The following is a 22,650-nucleotide window of genomic DNA, read 5'->3' on the forward strand; positions in this document are numbered from 1 at the left end:
ATGTTTGTAATTAAATATTTAATTCATTAACGATTTTGTCCTATTGTGCCGATCTTTTTTTACTCGTTTCATTAAATGCATCACTTGACCGCCACATTTTAAAGGAATTGGGTCTACTGACCTAGCTATGGAAATTACCCACGTTGACGTCACACCATCTATGGCGTAACGCTCACAACATTGAGCGCCAAATTTGACTTAATCCATTTTCTCTGTCTCCGTATTAAAAACGTCTTATATGGGGACGAAGTCCCCAATAACAGTAGAAAATTCAATAAAAAAAAAATTTGGGAAAATTTTCCCGAACTTTTCATTGTACTAATGAACTCAAAATCGTTCAATTTTTTTTATGTCATGTTTTGAAATCCCGGACCTGCGCAGAAATCTACAATGTACTTCCTTTTTCCGGTCTTGTTTGAATGAATCTTTGAGTGAAATATATATTTATCAGTCTAGTATAAATAGGAAGGAACGCATTTATAAATAATTCCTTGATATGAAAAAGCGTTACCTGATGATAGCGTTTTTTTGTTTACATTGCATATGACGTCATAACTTAAATAACGTCATAACTAAAATCCCTAACAACAGAACCAACATCGGAAACATTACGGTTATTTCCGTTTCTCAAGTTTTTTTAACAAATATTTTTAGTTACAAAAAAAATAATTCATGCAGACTTCGTCCCCATTTACAGGTAATGCCTGCCTCATATTATTTGACTACCTGTAGGGTTCTACCAAAGGTAGTACCCTACACCCCGTAAAAAATATGTAAAATTTCGAAATTTCAATAAAACTTTTTTAGATAATGAAAAAAACGTTGTTTTCGCGTTACACTTTGTACTCGAATTTCCTTAAAACTCGCCCGATTCGGACTAAGACCGGGGATAAATTCGTTATCTACGTTCATATCCGTAGATATGGATATTTTAACACCCTTCAGTACCCTGTACACCCTTCGGCTACGCCTCATGGTGTACTGGGGTACTTCAGGGTGTTAAAATATCCATATCTACGGATATGAACGTAGATAACTTATAGTCTACAGCAACGCAAATAACGTTACTAAAAAAACCGTTCACAACAAAGCGCCAAACGTTTCTGGACAAACCGTCCACAAAAACACGCCAAACATTTGAACAGTTAACAACAACGCACAAAACCTTTTTGAACAAAACGTCCTCAACAACGAACAAAACCTTTCAGATTAAAACGTCCTCAACACCACACAAAACCTTTCTGAACAAACGTTCACAGCAACGTACAAAGCAGTTTTCAACAAACCGTCCACAGCAAGACACAAAACCTTTCTGAACAAATCGCTCACAACAACGCACACAACCTTTCTAAACAAAATTAGCCTACCAGGGTACTGATAAATGTATGGAGCTTGTCTTAGCTAAGTTATGTCAAAGATTATGGTAAGGTAAACCTGTGTAACTTATGAACATGTTCTGTAAAGTGTTGAATAATATACATGGTTATCAAGGATCATATAATCAGTAATAGTTATGACAATTCACAATAATGATCACTGTATAAGTATTGGGTCGTCCCAGCAAAGTATTCAATCATATATTTGAAATCTGCTCTTTGTTAAAAAAAATTAGGGATGAAGTACTGAGAACGATTTATTCTAGAGGATCTGAAATGAAATTCTATTTTTATTTTATTTCTAATTTCAGTGTTTACTATATCAGTGCTGTTGTATGGATGTTATTGTAATTTTGTTTGAAATATTGTACCGTAATATTACCCTGTGCTTTGTGTGTAATTATATTTTCTTCAAATTATCATTGAAATCAGTTTTAGTTGATCTTGGTAAGGAGATTTTGTGTGCCGAGACAAGAGAAAAGAGACAACTATCAAACCAAAACAAAGATTTTAGCCATGAAAGTGAACTCATGACCTTCAACACTAGGCAAAAGCATACAATATTATATGCTTTAAAATAAAAGTCCAACCATGACAAAATGACTAAAATATCAATCAGTACAGTCACATTCAATGGAAAAAGGATATAGAAGTCATAGCAATGTTAGAAACCATTATTGAAAGTTAGAAATAATGTTCTTCAGAAACATCAGAAAGCTGACGAATACGTGCTTAGACGATTTCTTTAATTTCTTATAGCAAGATAATATACCATTAACCTGTATATTAATGTCATTGGGCGTATTTGATGAGGTAAATGAATGTTGGCACCATCAACTTTCACCTGTTACCATTTAAACTCTTTATTTATGATACAATTATAAATATCATTCACTTGATCCATTAACCTACAATTACTGATATAATTATCTTGTTGTAATTATGTAACTTTGACCTACTAACACATCTGCTGTTATATTCCAGTAACGAAATGAGAGGTGTTTGGATTCTATTCCAAAAGAAAGCATGTAACTCGCCTATAAGACAGTAACTTCACACCGTCAGCATTAAAAGACAACTATAGGTCAACATACGGTCTTGACCAATAGACACAAGTGTCTTGAAGGTAGATCAACACGAACACTTGAGTAATTTAGAAGGGTAAGCATTTCCTGCTTCACTACTGACATCCACCGTGTTACTCTGGTTAAATAAATTGGTTAGTGTAACTATTATCGAACCCACATACCAAATATAGTTATCATATTACTCATAATAAGTGAAAAAATCACATTACAAAATCTTTCAAAGCAGTTGCTGAACCATGAAAGTGAGAACAAGCACAATGGACTTATGACAGATATAAACTTCGTAATCTGCAACAAGAACTAACGTACCCATGTGATCTATCTTCTGGAATATAAACCAAATAGTTTTAACATCGCAGCCGCTGTATAGCTATAGTATTCCCTATATGTCTCGCGTATCGCAGGCGATACAAAAAACCGTTATAACTACACCGTGTCATATCTTATTTTTTACAAAATTTCTTCATTTGGTTAGACAATAACTTGTGTACATATAAACTGCATTTAAATGGAAGACAATTTGAATTAATATAACGGGACTGATTGTTAATTGATATAATTAAATGGTTAATTGTTATATTTTATACACAGTTTCGAATTTCAATGATGTCTTGATTAGCGATAATGACACTGCACACCCAAACTTTATGTATTTAAACGTGTACATTTAGACCCATTGTATAATTGCGGATTTCAAAGTAAAACATAAAGTATCAGCAATGTACAGTTATATCAAAATTGAAATAGTACCTATATATTGGAGAGCTAGGTTCATGTTAGATTTTTAAATGTGCTTGTTAAATTTAGTGACATACTATTGGAGGACAAACAATTCTCTGGACTACATTGCCTCTTTTCCTTTAAAACGCGGGTTAGTATTACATTTCTTTTTCAGTTTTATTAAATATAAGAAGAATAGTTTAGAGGCACCATGATAACAAAAGTTAAAAAACCATGTTACAATGCATGTGAGGTTAAAGTCGGTATAAACTATAGCATGGGACGATATGTGTTACAGAAAGGAATGTTTGCACATTGTTTTACATATGTGGCTTGCAAGGCTATGCAAGTTCAAAGGTCACTAAAGATTGCTTATTTTGGCGTTGATATTGATTCACTTATAGGGTTTTGCATCGGAACTAAACACATTTATTCAAAAACCAGTTTTTGGCATGACACGGGTAATGTTCTTCTCATATATGTTATGATGGTATGATACTAAACCACTAACGGGAAGGATTGTGCCTGATATTCATATGATGAAATCATAATCTTTCAATCAGTTTAATTGAAGTCTGGATCTGGCATGTCAGTTAACTGCTAGTAATCTGTTGTTATTTATGTATTATTGTCATTTTGTTTATTTTCTTTGGTTACATATTCTGACATCAGACTCGGACTTCTCTTGAATTGAATTTTAAATGTGCGTATTGTTATGCATTTACTTTTCAACATTGACTAGAGGTATAGGGGGATGGTTGAGATCTCATAAACTTGTTTAACCCCGCCGCATTTTTGCGCCTGTCCCAAGTCAGGAGCCTCTGGCCTTTTCAAGTCTTGTATATTCTTTTAAATTTTAGTTTCTTGTGTTCAATTTGGAAATTAGTATTGCGTTCAATATCACTGAACAAGTATATATATTTGTTTCGGGGCCAGCTGGAATTTCTCGCTACATTGAAGACCTGTTGGTGACCTTCTATTGTTGTTTTTTCTATGGTCGGGTTGTTGTCTCTTTGACACATTCCCATTTCCATTTTCAATTTTATGATCTGCAAAATAAATAATTGTACAATAATGTTTAAGTTACATTAACAATTTACGTAGAGCTCGGTGCACATTGTGAAAAGTTACAAGCACATAAAATTGTATCCAAATATAAATACAGAAATGATTTTGTTTACGTACGTAAGTTTAAATTTTCTTTACATTCTAATGGTAAAATTTTGTTGTTCAAATGTTCTAATTCTCAATGCATGTAGTTCATTTGCAGTAGAGAACATGGCAGGAGGACAAGACGACGATGACAAGAAATACAATGAAATGCTGAAACCAATCACTTACAAATCAGATCACAATAGGTGTTTATATATATATCAATTTATTGGGTCCTTTAATTGTTTTTCAAAATCATAAAAACAAGAATTGAGATAAAATAGTATCAATAATATAAGCTAAAGGCATGCTTGTCTACATATAAATGACATTAAAATTCAACAAAAGTAAAACTAATAGACGCCTAGAGGTATAGATCTTCACAGTAATACAATGGCACACAAATGAATTCAATGTGATAAAGTTTGGGTTGTGGTTCAATACGTTGACGAGACAGTAACATTAACTACAAATACTGTACACAAATAACTACAAATACTGTACACAAATAACTACAAATACTGTGCACAAATAACTACAAATAATGTAGTTAAAAAATAACAGTTACTACAAATAATGTACACAAATAACTGTACACAAATAACTACAAATACTGTGCACAAATAACTACAAATACTGTACACAAATAACTACAAATACTGTACACAAATAACTACAAGACATTTAGAGGTCAACTTACAATCTTCAATAATAGACCGATGTCTATAATACAATATGATCTAAATAGACATTTAAGACTATACAGAAAATGTCAAAGAACTAACACTATCTCAAAATCATAGACGTATAACGAAAAATAATAATATTGGACAACCACAGACTGGTTCCTGGGTCACACAGGCACATGCGTATGTCACGAAGTTTAACTGTTCGCTTGCAGGCTTTATTTTTGTCTATTCATAAATTAATGAATTCTTTGCCAATATCAGGGACGGTGGTCGTTTCTAAACTTGTATGATCCAATAAACTATTAATTTATATGAAACAAGAGATGAAGGATATAAGTCAATGAGACAACAACCTAACGTTAAAATGAAAAGACATCTAGAGGGCAAATGTATACAATTTCCAAGCTAAAAATCAACACAAGTGTGTAAATGTTCTGATTTAACAGAAGCAACCAAGATCTGTCAAACAGCATATAATTCTCCACAAATTTGAAGTTGTACCTGTTCAAGAATAGGAGCGTGTATCAATTTTCACACCCGACACAAATACTGTACTTGTTTTAAAACATCTCGACATTTTATGATAGTTACGGTAAATTTGGTTCTGTATAATGATTGCATCTCTGTATCTCTTTATAACAGGACATACAAGTACAGACACGAAGACTTAATATGGCGATCTAAATACAGAGCTATTAAAGGGCGAATACACAGGTACTGTAGTGATGTCATCTGTGGAAATTTAAAAAAACCCACATCAAATTAGATTATTGGCAATGCATGTTGTATGCACAAAAACTAGTAATTTCAAAATGATAGAACAGCAACATAAGATGCAATGTTTCTTCAACATTGTCTTCAAATAATCAAATTGTCACATTTATAATTCATTATAGCCTAAAGAGACTTCATTTGCTGTACGATAAGGACGAGAAGATGAAAAAGACAAGGTAGTAGAGAAGTCAAAGCAGGACAGCAATGACGAGACCAATAAGGTGACGTTACGTGACTATCCAATCAGTATGCTGGAAGATATTGGAATGTTTTCAGTATTTTCCGATGACACATCGACAAAAGGCCCATCATTAAAACTATCAAGAGACCCTGCACGTATGTTCAGGTAATCTAAGACTGCACGTAATTATGTTCAGGTAATCTTAAACTGCACGTATATTCAGGTAATCTTAAACTGCACGTATGTTCTGGTAATCTTAAACCTCAGAAACTCTCACATCCTCATTTATATTCATATGGTATGTCAATGGTTTGCTTCGAGAGATCTAAATAATCAATTGGAAAACGTAATTATCATAAATTAAGATTCTCTGAGCTTGGAAAAATCCCGTCATTGATGACCCGCTAAAAGCGTTAAGATGTCCCTAGTGCAGACGATGAGTGAATGAACAAACGAGTGAGCGACCAAACACACGAATGAATGGACATCATATATAATGAACTCCTGCTTTAGTGATTTAACAATATTATTCAAAAGAAAAAATGATTGATAGCAAGGACTAGTATTTTGATAATACTTCAACTTCACATCTTTCTCTAATTGAAGGAAGCATTGCCTTGCGCCAAAAAGCAGTTACAGTATGTATCATAATGTGTCGGCTCATCGGCAACACATGGACAACAAACAATTGCTACCATTAAAATATTACTATATATTATGCAAAAGAGAACACTCTATGCGTTACAAAATCTTGTGTGTCTGAACATTCTTGTCTCTTTGAGCAAACAATATAGATACACTCTAAACTAAACGAATAAAAAGAGGTCTCCACTTCTTCTACCATCCTACCCTAAAAAAATGGATTCTGACATTTGAGTTTGGGATTTTTTACCAGCAATATATTTGTGAACTAACAACTATCATATCTTGACGATGTTTAATTGTATTTTATTTAATAGAGGTCAGCTACATCAGACAGAATTAAAGACTAATCAAGCATACGGAGGATTTGATGTTCCAAAGTCCCTAGCCCATTATGGCAAATTCAAGGGGTATGTCAAACTCGCAATATTAACATAAAAATAAATTGATAGAGTACTTTTAAAATCAGATTTTCATTCGAGTGTTGAATATGTTGTGACATCGTCTCTTTCGATCTGTCGTTTTTTTATTTGAAATATCGCAGGATATATAATATAATGCATAAAATTAGAGTATTAAATTATGATAAGAATAATATACATAGATTTTGTCGATAAAGAAAAGGCCTATATCATATTTTTTTACAGGAATCATTGATAGAACCACTTATCAATAGAAAATGAACGGTAGATAGTGTAGACGTTAAGTACCATTCATGTTATATTCATAGATTTTAAAAACAAATTATTTTGAATAGCATGTTCTTTATATGTATTATATAATATGAGTTAACTGCTGAATACTAATGTACGTGCAATAAGTAGTGCAGATAGTTCATCTTAACGGATAAGTAGCATCAATAGGCATTTAACACAGGTTAACATTGAATTTCATTTCATGTTCAACTTATTTAAGAATATTGTTAAGCATAAAACCTCCCACACTGTGTGTTTATTTCAGTCTTGATCCATAGACATTTAATTCCTAGTAAATCAAATTGATTGATTGGTGGTGTTTTAACGCCACTTCCAAAATTGATGTCGTTACAGTAAGATTTTATTGGTGGAGGAAGTCTAGGTGCCAGCATAGAACCACTCAGAGTTGACAGGATAGTACTACACTCAATACATATATCAATATACTCAATATGCAAGCATGGAAGTATTAAATTTGCAATATAATACTTCCATAGTGCAAGTAATTATATACATACATAGACAATAATACAAATATACATATGAGTCAGTATAATATAATATGAGGAAGGCGCTACCTTAAATGCCAGCTTTATACTAAGACAATGTCCTATGTATTGATGGTTGTTTGTTGTTTAACGTCCAGTGGCAAATATTTGATGCATGTTCAGAACGAATGTCGAAGGCTACATTAACGTATTGTTTATGTCTAAAAGAAAGTTCAGATGGAAAATGTTTAGGGAACAAACATAGAACTTGAAAAGGCATGAGGGGTTATGCTATTTTTCCTGAAAAAATATTCTGATTCCAAAATTGATGAATAAAAAATCTGTTCAAGCATAGGACAAAAAAAATATTTTGAATCCAGATCTTTACCAAAAATAATTTTATCTATCAGGTATGCAAAATAAATTTAACTTTTATATATCTAAAAACATAAAAACTTCCCAAACCGCACATATGTCAGTTTGTACACAGTATTTTTTTAGGTGATAATTATTATTAAGGTCATATTTGCCAATTTGACTGTTATGATAAACCTTAATACTAGTGTTAAATTTTGACTAAATAATTTTAATTGATATCGCTGAAGGGTTTCGGTAATAAAAATCTGACTCGAATAAACACCATTTGTATTTTCTACTAGTGTAACAACTATTTTTTCTTTTCTTGACAAAGTTTGAATTGAAAATCAATGTGCAACAGCTTACTAAATCACCAAGAGCATAAATTTAGATTCTTTCATGCAGTTATGAACTTTTTTTGCATGAAAAACACTGGGTCGGAGGAGAAAAAAAAAAAAAAATCAATATTTTTAATTTTATTTTTTTTCCTATTTGGCAAAAATTAGGGTAGGAGGGTTCGTAAAACTAAAAATAAAAAAACTACGGCCCAATATGGTTTTATGTCCTTTCTTGCATATATTTTTTTTTGTTTATACATGTACATTATATGACAGCAAAATAAAATTGAGAATGGAAATGGGAAATACAAGCATGTCAAAAATTTGCTTTCCAGTAATGCTTAATCATGTCATAGTTGTTTTCAAGAAGACACATTTGGTTTAGACAATAACTTGAGTATAAGATAATGGATCTCCATGAAATTTCACTAGGAGGTTCAATACACAAAAGGAAGATTAGAATTGATTTTGGGGTTATGGTACATTATTATTGGGGGTATTTTATTTTTTTATTTTGGGATTTTCTTCCAAAAATTACCTTATTTACATTGATTATACTTATCTAGTATATATATAGATACAACAAATACTGATTTGGCAGGAGATGCACTTAAAATAGGGTGTTTTTAATATTTTATCTGTAATTTTTGTATTTTTCCTATGATATGTACTTCTTGATAATGTCTCTGTGAGTATCAAGATAAAGAAAATATATTTGGTAAGTATATATTCACAATTGACATGCGCCAGTGCGAGGCAAAAAGGATCTTCTTTCCCTTTAATTCCAAATATTGCACAAGATTTTTTTCTCTCACAAAAACACATGAGTGGTAAATAAAACACTTGTCATTGTTTGACACTTTCAGCAATAAAAATTTAGTTTAGGCTGTTTAAATGTTTCACTGATTGTATGAAAATCATAACAGAAAATGTACAAAACTCTTGATAAAATTGCACTATCTGCAGATTTATTGATAACTTTCCTTAAGATATATGCACAAGGACATAGAACTGACATATTGTATTGAAATTGAAAGGGGGGGGTTCCAGGGGTCAGAACCCCCCTTTTTTGGCCAATCAATGCATTTGAATGGGCCCCCCTCCCCCCTTTGTCCTGTGTTGGGAACCCCCCTTTTTAAAAATTGCTGGATCCGCCCCTGTATTGTCCATGCTATTCTGATCTGAGTTATTTTCATACATACATGTATACTGGCATGGCTGGTGCAGTTTCAAGTTGTCTTCTTTTTCGGTTTCTTCAGAAGTATTTGTTTAACCTGTTCGGTCACTATGAAGTGTTACAATTCTTATTTAGACGCAACACATAAATAGTGACCAAAAAGGTACTGCTTTCACATGAGAGAAGCAACAAAAAAAAATTAAATGTACACATTTTCAATATTTTTGTAGGACTTATTATCATATGAAATTAAGGAGATATGTAGTTAGAGATTTCTGCTGAATAGAAATATTTGGGTCTACCTGCTACCTGTTTTCAAATAAGTCCATATTGAAGTTTAAAGGATCCAAAATTAAAATATGTTTGATTTCAACTGACAAAAAAAATTGTGTTATTTAGGGACAACATCAAAAGTTTAATATAGGATAAAAAACTTAATTCAGATAGTTTATTTTACTGACCCCCCATCCCCCCTCTTAACTTAATTTGGTAAAAATTGATTGACCCATATGGATATATGTAAAATCAATGTAGGTTAAACAAAACTTGCAGCAAGTTTAACCCCCCACCCCCAAACTATTTGAATTCAGTTTTTTATCCTTCATTGATCTTTTGATGTCGACTCCCTTATATGCTCAATATACATCTGCGGTCGTATCAGGCTGTGCATGGCAAAGCATTTTATTGCCTTTAAGTTTGTACTTTTTTGTTTGTTTTGGTCATGAAAATAAATTTGCAGTTCTGTTGTGAAGTTGCTAACATGAAAGTACACAAATTGCATCTATATTGTGAGTTTTTTTCACCAACTTTTTCTATGAACCAGACAAAAGTTTATTTTGTGCTTATTTTTTAGAATATCCTTGTTTACAATATAGTTACACGGTCACCAATTTAATTTTGAGTTCATCCAGAGTCATAGAAAAATGGGTTTCAACTGACCTCCAAACATTCCATGATTCTGTAATGAGGTCAGTACCCAAATTTCATACATCATTACATTTTATTTCAAATCCTTAAAACTGGAATTAAACAAATATTTTGTTTTATTTAATTAATTTATTTCTTCAAATATTTCAATAAAGGACTAGGGGCTATAAGGGCCATTTTTGGCCCCACCCCCGAATTTCATTTAATTTGTCATGTTGTAAGTCTATACCATAGACCTTCTGAAAATAGTTGAATTTTGGGTCTAGCTCATTTATTATGTTGCCTAGCAACCAATATAATGGCAGAGATAAACTCATCAAATATGATTATTATACAGCTTTAATATATCTATATTTGAAATTAAACCTGTTTAGCATGTAGTGAACTTTACACTTGTACACTATTTAAATATTAAATAATTAAATGCACATTTTTGCTAAATTCACTGTTGTTTCTCCCTAGCAACACATCTGTGCCCATGATAACCACAATTTGTTTTCTATTTTACAAGATTAAATTTTAAATATGTTGTAACAGAAAGGTAATTTAAGATGCAAATTGTAAAAAGAAACAAACTCCAAGGAAAATATTAAGGAAGACAGCAATATTGAAACATCAACAAACAAAACAAAACACCGGGTATTGCTGATGTACACAGATTGTGCATCTAGTGCTGAGTGGGATGTCACTTATCAGCGACAAGAAGAATAATAGAAAGGCAAGAATACATATTTAGCACTAAGAAATCTTAATATTAATTATCTTAAATAAATAGATATAGACACATGCATTAAAGGTTTTTTTTCAAATATCAGTGTATTACAGTAGTTATGTTTTAGGAAGGGGTTGAGGTTGGAGGGGGACTTCTATTTACAAGGTGATAGAACGTGCCTCTGGAATAGTTCACCTTTTTAAGCTTAAAATAAGTGAAAAGTTAAGAAAACTATAAGAGATATATATGATAAGGACAATAAAGTTCTCATAACTTCTTTATAAAAAAGAAGATGTGGTATGATTGACAATGAGACAACTATCCAAAAAAAAAACCCAAAATGACATAAACATTAACAACTATAGGTCACCGTACGGCCTTCAACAATGAGTAAAGCCCATACCGCATAGTCAGCTTTAATAGGCCCTGATAAGACAATGTAACACAATTCAAACGAGAAAACTAACGGCCTTATTTAGATAAAAAAAAATGAACGAAAAACAAATATGTAACACATAACAAACGACAACCACTGAATTACAGGCTCCTGACTTGGGACAGGCACATGCATAAATAATGTGGCGGGGTTTGACTGTCATCTTGTTTGGTTATCCCGCTGTGTCTTTATCAACCAGTTTTTTTCTTTTGACACTTAAGTATAATTACTCTTTTACATAAAACCACATGAAATCAAATCAATATGGGAAAAGGTAACTTTTTTCCCAAGCAATATATGAAAAGATATATTATATTTGTAAAACAGGGTGAGGTAACAAAACTGCGGCACCTCCTATCAATTAAGTATTGAAGTACACCCCACTCCACCTCCAACCCCTAGACATATGAAGAGGATCCTTAGGGTTGACTTTTCGAAATTCATCTTATTTTTATTATCTATTTCTGACGTCCAGATTCATAACCATATCATTCTATAGCATTACAAAACTGGTACATGCTACTATCTCAAATAAATCTGTATTCTTAAAAAAAAATTATATTCATTATATATAATTATATTATTTGTTTTATTGCAGTTCTTGTCAATGTGACTAGTTTATTTTTTACATTCACTAATCTTAGTGTCGTATGCCTTGGTCTTTGATCATCATGACAATATGCATTATATATACGTCAAAATAGTTGAAAACAAGAATGTGTCTTTAGTAGACATGGATGCCAAATCGCAAGACTAACAAAAGCCAGGGAATCCTGAATTGGGACAGGCGCAAAACTCCCGTATCCCTTTCCTGTAGCCAAAGCAAAAAAAATCAAACACACAACAATACACACAGTAAAATTACTTCAAAGGAAGACTGAGTCTGATGTCAAATTCAACTACCTTGACCGAAAACTTAAACCTGAACCGAGACACAAGGACAATCGGACGAACAGACGAACATACGCACAGACAAACGGCCAATTATGGAAATTTAAGCAAAATAATCTTTTAAATTCCACCCTCCCCCTTTCCTTACATCAATCATGAATCCGACTCTAATACAAGAGACAGGAGATTGCTCCTATTCAAACACCAGATTTTGAATTGATAATTAGCAAAAACATAAGAAATGTACAGATTTTGTTATATTGAAGGTCTATCTAAAATTTTCATAATTGAAAAAAAAATGTCCTCAAAGTTATTATTGACTCCTTTACATATATGAAGTTCATTGCTTTCGGATTTTTAAAGAAATTTAACTAGATATACTTACAGAAATAATATTAGGAATACATGTTACATTCATAAACAAACAAAAAAGTTTCTATAGGCATAAGAATGTATAAACTAAACTTTGTCAGATGAAAAGGTCCAATTTGGACGGCAAATTTCAGCTTTTTATTGCTCCGCTTGGCTATGAAAAATATAAAATAAACTATCGCACCAACCTTGCACCAAAAAGATTTTTTATCCGAAGTTTGATATGTATGAACTTGTCAAAATGTTAAAATTTCTTATTGGTGCAAGCATGGTGCGGTGGTCAAAATTTAGAAAAAACATCCAAATTTCAGTATTTTTGCTTATTTTCCCAATAATGACGTCATTTGCACCTACCATTGTGACGTCATTGAACCTTTTTTTGTTAGATAAAAACATTTGTTTTTTAAAAATCATTGACTCATATTCTAATAATTTATGGAGAAAAATCTGCTCTGTTAGAATTTTTATTATCTAGTAAATCTGGGGCCATTTTAGGCCTTTAAAGCCCCTACTCCTTTGACATTATACCATGCTTAAACTTTATGTTTTGAAGAAAAGGATGCTGGTAACAAATTTAATTTACTCATTTTAAGAAGATGATAATAAGATAACTTCACATGGTGAAAGAAAACTTGTAAGATTTCCAGGTTTTTTTGTTGAAAAGGTGCAATTTTAGTTACTGAGACAGAGTACAGTTTTGGTACTGTAATGTTATATAACCATAAGTGTGTATTGCTAAATAGGTTCAAATGTGAACCTGATAGTGATATAGTGCTAAAGTACTTGGTAGAGTGAAAATGTTTTTTGATCAGGTTTAAACTGATGCATAAAATATACAGGTGACTGTTGCAGCTTGAATGTTTAAGGATGTAGCCCACAAATATGATAATCTCCAAAGTAATGTATGCCCTGTACATGTATATACCTATCAAAGTCATGGTATTATCATGGGTTATATTATGAAATTAACTCCCATCTTCCCATATATCCAATTTTGGACAATATGAGAGCATACAATATATAGTTTGTACTTAAATGTACTACTCAGACTCAAGTCTCCAAGTCTCCTTTTATGATTGAACTTAGAAAGAGAAAACAGTTAGTTTTGAATTAGTCTGTGGGTTTCATGACTTACCGTGATCAACAGTATAACCAACGTCATTATCACTGTTCTTTGGTATGGGGCATTATGTGGCAGGTGAACATAAGTAGTCATGGTCAACCACAACCGGTGCACTGGAGTCTACCCCGCATGCCGCATGGCCATTATAAAAAAAAATCCGAAATGTATTACTTGCAGAGTTTTTTACTGTGTTCCCATGACTGGACGGAACTTTTACACTAAATATGTTATCGTTTACTATGATATTGTGACTTTTAAATGCAGTACCTGTTATAATTTAGGTGATTTGTTTTGACCTCACTGATAATGGAATGTTGTAGCAGACGAAACATGGCGTCAGATGTTGTTGTCCTAACTTCGGTAATTTCCCTGGTACGATAAAATTTAAATAAACTACAAAAGTTACCAAAATTTCTGAATTCTTGTTTTTGCAAACAAATAAAAATTCATGACGTATCTAACATCGAAATTATTCCGATCTGTCCCGTTTTTTCAAGATCGCGTTGAAACGAGAATTTTGGCAGCCATTAAAAAAAAATAATCGTACGAGATTTAACGAGAGTGACGAAACTTTTCAGATGGGTCGTCTAGCAAGAGTTATCGTTCTTTGTCCCAAAACGATGCTTCTACCATAAGTGCCAGCATAGCTGGCATATTAAAAACAGAAACAGTATGTATTTAATAACGAATATTTATCTTCAGTAAAATACCAGAGGTCAGAGCAACAGTCGATGGCGCATTAAGAGACTATGGTAATGAAAGAGTCAAAATGTGGAATTTGAACATCAGAAATGATGAAAGATATGCTCATTTCAACCAAATGAGATCTCAAAGGTAATTTATACATTGTAGATGGTAAAATTCTACGTTATATTCTTTATTTATTAGAACGTCAGACTCGTGTTGTATCAGCTTTATAAGGGACACACAAATCAAAACAGATTCAAATCATTTTCTGTGTTTCAAAGCGATGTTCATTTATATTTTGTTAGTAATTACTTGCACAATTTCTCTTAATGTTGTGTCAAATGTATAAAAATAAAAACCTTCATATTAAAATCAGCCATGGAAGTATGGAAGTATTTACTTCCATGTATTAACAGAGGTCGTGTTAAAAAACCCCCAGAGGAACGACACTTTTAAAATCTAAATTACCATTTACGTAAAAAAGCATATCGTCGATATGCGATCGATCTTGATTGAATGTGCCGTTTTGGTCTGAATTGATCTTAGACCAGGTATATTTGTGCCATTTTTTTATTTAATGTTTCTATCTAGATCACTTTCAATTATATTTGGTTGCATCCAATTAATTATTGAGCAGTTCACTGTGTGAAACTCATCGCAATCGATTCAGTCGCGTTTTTAGAGCGAAATTTCAAAGACCACTTCTGTCAACGACATAAAAACATTCGATCACAATATATCTATCTTCCGTTAATTTGGATAAAATGCATTAGGTCTAACCTCCTAGATGTTATACCGTACTTGTAACTGTTTGTGGAAGTGCTGTGCTGTTTATAGTTGAGATTATAGGCTATCACTACAGTACAACTGGTACAATAAAAATGCCAGTCGTTAAAGACAAGTCAGAGACTGGATATTGCAAACTTACACGATGCGTAGTCTTCAACTCTTTCTGCTGCTAGATTCTCAATGTCTCGGTAAGGTGTGTCAAAATCAGAAGCCTTTCTTTTATTGTTATTCATTTAGTTGTAATTGATTAAAAATGTGATTTACTGTTTGATGATTTGCTAAAATTCAAATTTCAATTATTGCACTCTCGTATAATTTTGCAAAAATCGAAACATAGACTGAAAAATACATTTGTGTTGTATAATGTGCATTATTAGATAATAGATAATTTCATGATATTATAGTTAACCATTCGTCTGGCATTTGTAGTGGCCTTAAAAGGAAGAGAATACAGTTTAAAAAAATGGAGAAAGGCACTCAGAGTTCTACAAAGACGGAGAGGTATGTTTAAATGCCATTAGTTTGATTAATAATTCACCAGAAAGGCTATTATATATGACAACAGCATTTGTTACAGTGCATTTGTAGGCTCGAAATATAAAAATGTCCACCACAGAAAAAATACTGAGAAGTTAACAATAATAGGTCAACGTTCGGTCTTCAACAATGAACTCAGAGTTAAATTGCACAGAATCCATCCTTTTTAATAATATCTTCAACATGTAATACAGTTCTCCGGAAAAGAGCATATCGGATGTATGTTATCTCATAGTTACATTGATAAGTACATAAGATGAGTTGTTTCCGAAGTTCAGGAGGCATTGGAATTGTTGAGGGGTCTTGGGACTATCTAGTCCTCAGGCAAATCTTTGGCATAGTCATAGTAAGGGACCAAGGTTAGATTTAAAATGCCTCCAATTTCAGGATATACATTCTTGACATGTTGTTTCCCTTTTCTCTTTTCGTTTTTGCTCTTTAATTTTCACTATGTCTTTATCCTTGAAATTTAAACGTATTTTGCCAGTATGATCGTTATACCAGCGCATACATTCCCAACCTAATGTGTTAAACAAAACAACATTTCATTTCCTTTGTTGAATATTTTCAGGTCTCCTAAATAGATGTAAAGTTTATCTTACTTGTGTTTCCCGGATATGTTTCAAAATCTAATCGAATATATCTACTCGCATCTAAGAATGATAACTACAATTCTGTTAATTGTATTTGGAGATCAAAAACAATTGATAAACGTATAGCGTCAGCGTGACATGTGACATGAAATAACCTTTACCATAAAGACTCGAAACCAAGTTTGGAAAACCGAACATAGAATACGTTCAGAGCATACAAACTATAACAGTCATCACCATCCCAAGATCAATTTTCATAACTTGTAAATGAAACACCTTCTTTAGTTGCAAACAACCTGTTTCTCCCACACTTGAAATAATATATAAATATCACAGATGTAATTAATGCTTATAAATGATTGTCACCAGAATGAGTTTATTTTACAGGGAAGTACAAACAGTATATCCCGTAGAACGACGTGATTCGTTCGATTTAACAATGGACAAAGAGAGGTAATATTGTATTTACTCATTACATAAAATGTTAGAAAAAGTTCCAAATAATTTTCACTTTTTGCGTTTTTGCAATCCAGAATAAAGGTTTAGGTTTAAGTCCTCGGTAGAACTTTTACAGATATACCTAAAATAACTAAATATTGATAGCTAATTCATAGCTTAAACGTACGCGAATACTTACATAAGTTCTCAAATATTGTTAATATTTACCTATGACATACAACAATAATTTAGTATTTTTTAGGTCTGAAGTATCGACAGAGGAGATTCAAAGGTACATGTAATACATGGTTTTTAAATCGATATCAAAAATTTTCAAAAAAGTACGTCAATTTTATTTTGGGGGGAAATGGTATCTTAAACCTTTGGATCTACATTAATTTGTTACCTATAAATAAAAAGTAATCATTAAGTACTATAATTATTTGACATAAATACTACACAAATCCCATTTATGAAAGATCATAATTTGGTAAAAATTATACTTCCTTTAAATTATTCTTTTGTTGATACAACATTAATTGTACAATGAACAAACATAACATAAACAGTCTTTTTTTTTTATTGACACAGTAAACCGAAATTAGAACTAAAAGCTGGACTGGAAAAAGCTGATGTCGCCGCTATAGACTTTTTGGATGGCTTTGATAGACTTGGGGAACAGGAGTGTCATAAAATGATCAACGAAATATACTTTAAACCTGATGAAGATATCATTTCATCTATATATGTATTACAATCTGACATCCCAAGTGTACAGTTGATGAATATCATAACAGTGAGAATTCCGGTCAAAATCAGATTCGATTCAGAAAAATTGAAATTCTTTATACGGATGAGGGTTGGACTGGTATGGCGAAGAATTGATGCGAGATTTGAGGAAACACCAGGAAACTCAATATTTGTAAGTTTGAAATTCAATGTTTTGTTTTTAGTGTCAGAAAAAATGCACTTGAACTTGTCATTTCGATATATATACAAATGATGCTCTTTCACTTACTATTCATATACCGGCATCTGGTAATATATACTTGAGCCAGCTTTGTATATTGACATACACCTTTTTAATTGTATCTGATTTTATTTTTCCGACATTCGCCTCCAAAATTTTGATTGCTTTTCAACCAATATCGGTTTGTTTTTCAGAACATTCAGAACATATAAGAATGACCTTTTTTTAAATCTGTTTTATTCTATACTTTAAACTTGCATATTAGGACATTTTATTTTGGACTTCACAGATTTTATCTCGCGAAAAATGTATTTTTTATTTTAAAATTCTGTCTTCAGGAAGGTTATCTAGTGTTCAAAACTGAAATTCGTGGAAATTTCTTTGCAACGTGCGATTTTATACAATTCACCTACAAAGTTGACAAGCATGGATACAAATTTAAAAATGCTTTAATTCCTGACATACAAGTAGCTGTAAAAGGAGGAGTCTTGGATGAACCGGAAGACGTCACATTTCAGGTAAGAGAGATTGAAATTGTTATGCTTAAATCTTTATACAAATCTCAGTTTATTTTTTTTTCTTTCTGTCTGCATTGAACCGAATGGTCATCTGTCAGAGGTTTCACATTCATTATTATCTGTTAATGAATTTTGATGCACAAATACATGGCACTATGTGTTTTAGGTATTATATACAGGACGCCTTATTTCAATGTAGCAAGAAAACAATGTTGTGGTTTGTTATATTCATTGCGCTATATGTATTATAGGTACGACTTATTGACAGGGAACGATTTTCTAAATATGACGACGTGTGTCCAAGACTTATATACCCGATTACCTATATATCAGATGGTCTATGGATTCGACGAAATAAGTTATTGTATTCTAAACGAATATCGCCGTTATTGGTAACAATTATGAATGACATTTCATATGGGATAGACAGTGAGGTATACTTGATTCGTGAGAAGCAAGGAAGAATAAATATCATCGGCTGTAGAACAAGTACAGATAAGAAATTTATAGTGATGCTGGACCATACACACTCGACGTAAGTACATTGCATCTATTCTCAACAGCACGCATTAGCTATCAATTCATTAATGATACCTTGGACTATACACTAGTACTGTCAATACCGAAGTCAGTACATACTATTTATACTAGACAAATATAAATAACACTACACTTTGCATAATCGAGCACGCAGTACGCGGGACTCCAATTGTCTTAAGTTTACCCTGTTTACATATCAATTTATATATTGAATCGTATATCCAAAGTACACATCTTTCAGGTTAAAACTATATCATTGTATGGCAAATTCACTGAAAATCAACTTGTTTTTTTTCTGATTTCAGGTTCTGGTATGTGGTCACGAAAGAAATAAATAAGTATAAGTCGTATGAACCGATTTTAGAACGTGGATTTTCTGTTGCTTCATCACGAACTTGTGTTTGCAAAATTCTTACCTTTCACGAAAATAAAAAAGAGGATTTTAACATTTGGGTATGCATAGTAGAACATCCAGATGTTGATAATACGGTCAGTAAATACCTTGGTCTAGGTGGAGTAGCAGACGATAAACGGTTAGAAATGTCTGACGATGGTGGAATTTCCCGTACTATCGATTTCGTTTCCCGGTCTTCAGTCGTTAATATTGACCTTGACGGTAATTTCAAACAAAGATATTACAAGGAACTCCCTACATTGCAATTTAGTGTCGGACACTCATGCCGCGTGAAATTCAAAATAAAATGTAGAATAAAACCATTACTTTGTGATGATAAGGAAAAGGTAGCGGTTATTCGGTTTTATATCGGAACAAAGACTATCCATGAAGTTCTTATCGATACTGCAGCACCCATTCCAGATTTTGAGGGTATGATTATTTAAAATAATCTATAAAGTATAAACAAGTGCAATGAAAATATAGAAAAAAGATAGCAATATATCAAATCTAATGAAACAGACAATACAACAAAGCGGGAAAATAAAGGGGAAAAAATCAACAAAATATTACTAAAAAAGTTTACAAATTGAGAAATTCGAACCCAACAACAAGCCAGGGAAATCTGGCTGTTTCGAAAGAACAAACAATATAGTGTATGAGGTTTATGCAACAATGTCTGAATACTATAGAATGATAACGTTGGCAAACACAAAATTAACAATGATGGACGGGTAAGGACATTACAACATAAAAAAGATGATTTCAATATGAAATTGCAAAATAACATTTATGAGTATCAACATTCCAAAATTTTCCAGTTGATAACAATCTATCTCACAAAGGTTCCCATATATATTCAAGCGTTACCCCTTTTGTGGGCATGTTACGCAAATTAAATTAAAAAAAAGTATTTATTATATGATTTTAAAAGGTGTTCTACGATTTTGTACGTTTTAACATATACTTATTAAATCATTGTGAACACTTAAATAAAAGCAACAGTAGTATACCGGTGTTCCATAGTCATGCATCGATTGAAGTAAAAAAAAAAGGGTCACAAACCGAAACCAAGGACAACTGAATAACAGAAACATTAAACTGCTTAAAAAAACCAAAACCACAAACATACATAGAAACGTTCTATTTTATGACAACTGCCATATTCCTGACTTGGTATACGACATTTTAAGAAAAAATGGTGGGTTTAACCTCGTTTTATATTTGAAAAAAATAAATATGTAAGTTTTGGTAAAACCTATCGGAATTATTTTTTTTATTCGAGCGTCACCATTGGTATTTTGTAGATAAAACGCGTGTCTAAAAAACAGAATTTTGCCACTTAAAATATATGTAGGTTTATTATTTTTATTAATTTACATAATTTGCATTGTATATTTTCAGTCGTACCCAAAACCGAAGCGCCAGAATATACAATGGGTATGAATTAAATTAAAAGAAACCAACAACACACAAGGTTGCAGCTAAACAAGACAGAATTAAATGACAATTTAAATAATTTCGCTTTTTGAAAGAAAACCAAAATTCATAAATAGAATGCTCGCTAAATTCATGTAAAAAAGACAGAATAGATGCAAGACAAGTAAAAACATGCATAAAAAAGATCGAAACGCAAAGACAAAAAAAAACGAGGGTGAACTCAGGTGTAACGATGATAATTGTACTCTATATAAGTTATGTTTCTAAAACCAAATTGTAAGTTAAAGACAATATCACAGAAAAAAAAGAATAAATCAGGAATGGACATAAAACAGTCTAGCATTTTTGCACCTGTTCCGAGTCAGGAACCCCTGGCCTTTGTTAATCTTGTATTATTTTAATTTCAGTTTCTTGTGTACAATTTGGAAATTAGTATGTCGTTTATTATCACTGAACTAGTATATATTTGTTTAGGGGCCAGCTGAAGGACGCCTCCGGGTGCGGGAATTTCTCGTTACATTGAAGACCTGTTGGTGACCTTCTGCTGTTGTTTTTTTCTATGGGCGGGTTGTTGGTTCTCAATTTTACTAAATACTTTACATAACATTGAGGACTGTACAACACGATCTCCTCAAAGTATCTGGTATGGTGTTAGGTGCACCAAACGTATAAGCAGTTCTTACTCCATTTAAGAATTCTTGAAGTTACTGATAGCCAGCTTAATATTGAGAAAAAGAACATGCTCTCTACCACCATTAAAGATTCAAATGAAGATACAACAAGATTCAAGTTGTGAATATATAACGATAAACAAAACTATAAGAAAAAAATCATTTTAACATTAGAAAACAGGATTTATCATATTTTAAGATAAGAATTTTTGTTGTTTATCTTTTATTCCTTTATGTCTTTGAATTAAGAATGACGGGACATAAAACAATACTAATGTATCTGAAATCATCTTTGCTTGAAGTATTTAGAACCCAAATTGTTTCTGATTTTTTTTATATCATGGTTTTATATTTATTACAGAAGCCATTGAGAAGTTATTAAGCGCCGAAAGTCTACATAAACTTGCCGCTTGTTTGTCAGAAGATGAGGGATTTGACTTGTCAATACGGCTTGGGGTTCCTGCTGGAACCGTGTCCAAAGTGCTAATAATGATTGGCAGTGTTGAAAGTAAAAACTTCAGATTAATTTTGATTTGGAAACAATCAATAAAAGGGGACGTGTCGGATGTAACAGACTTCATTAATGCTTTTCATGACATCGATAGGGGAGATTTAGCTTTTGGTATCATGGATGCTTTAGACAATTGTAGACCATTTAAAAAGTGAAGTCTTTTAGTCATTAAACCTAAGTTGAATATATTTGGTTATTTTATAATAGCAATGATTATGCCAAACTTATGATGACTGGTGTTTCTGCATTTGCTAAATCTAATGGATAAATACATCAAAGAAACCACAATTAGCTTGATTGCCACGAACAAAAACCCAAAAATTTTAAAAAGATAACTGTAAAGATATAGTTACAACAACAACAACAACAGAAAGCGTTTAATTTGCAACGAATCAAGTATTAACATCCATCAAGCTAGAAACTT

At 32.2% G+C, this 22,650-nt stretch overlaps 1 protein-coding gene across 1 annotated transcript; it reads left to right on the forward strand.

Moving 5' to 3' along the window:
- The first annotated feature begins 6,047 nt into the window (after window positions 1-6,047).
- On the forward strand, window positions 6,048-22,381 carry LOC134705701 (uncharacterized). Its single transcript, XM_063564422.1, has 12 exons — window positions 6,048-6,145; window positions 6,940-7,032; window positions 14,841-14,972; window positions 16,044-16,115; window positions 17,132-17,197; window positions 17,445-17,474; window positions 17,774-18,104; window positions 18,491-18,670; window positions 18,922-19,205; window positions 19,516-20,036; window positions 21,009-21,044; window positions 22,077-22,381. Exons 1-12 carry the CDS (start codon window positions 6,048-6,050, stop codon window positions 22,379-22,381), a joined length of 2,148 nt encoding a protein of 715 aa, XP_063420492.1.
- The last annotated feature ends 269 nt before the right edge of the window (window positions 22,382-22,650 follow it).

The sequence above is a fragment of the Mytilus trossulus genome, chromosome 2 (assembly GCF_036588685.1).
Source record: "Mytilus trossulus isolate FHL-02 chromosome 2, PNRI_Mtr1.1.1.hap1, whole genome shotgun sequence".
NCBI classification, from domain to species: Eukaryota; Metazoa; Mollusca; class Bivalvia; order Mytilida; family Mytilidae; genus Mytilus; species Mytilus trossulus.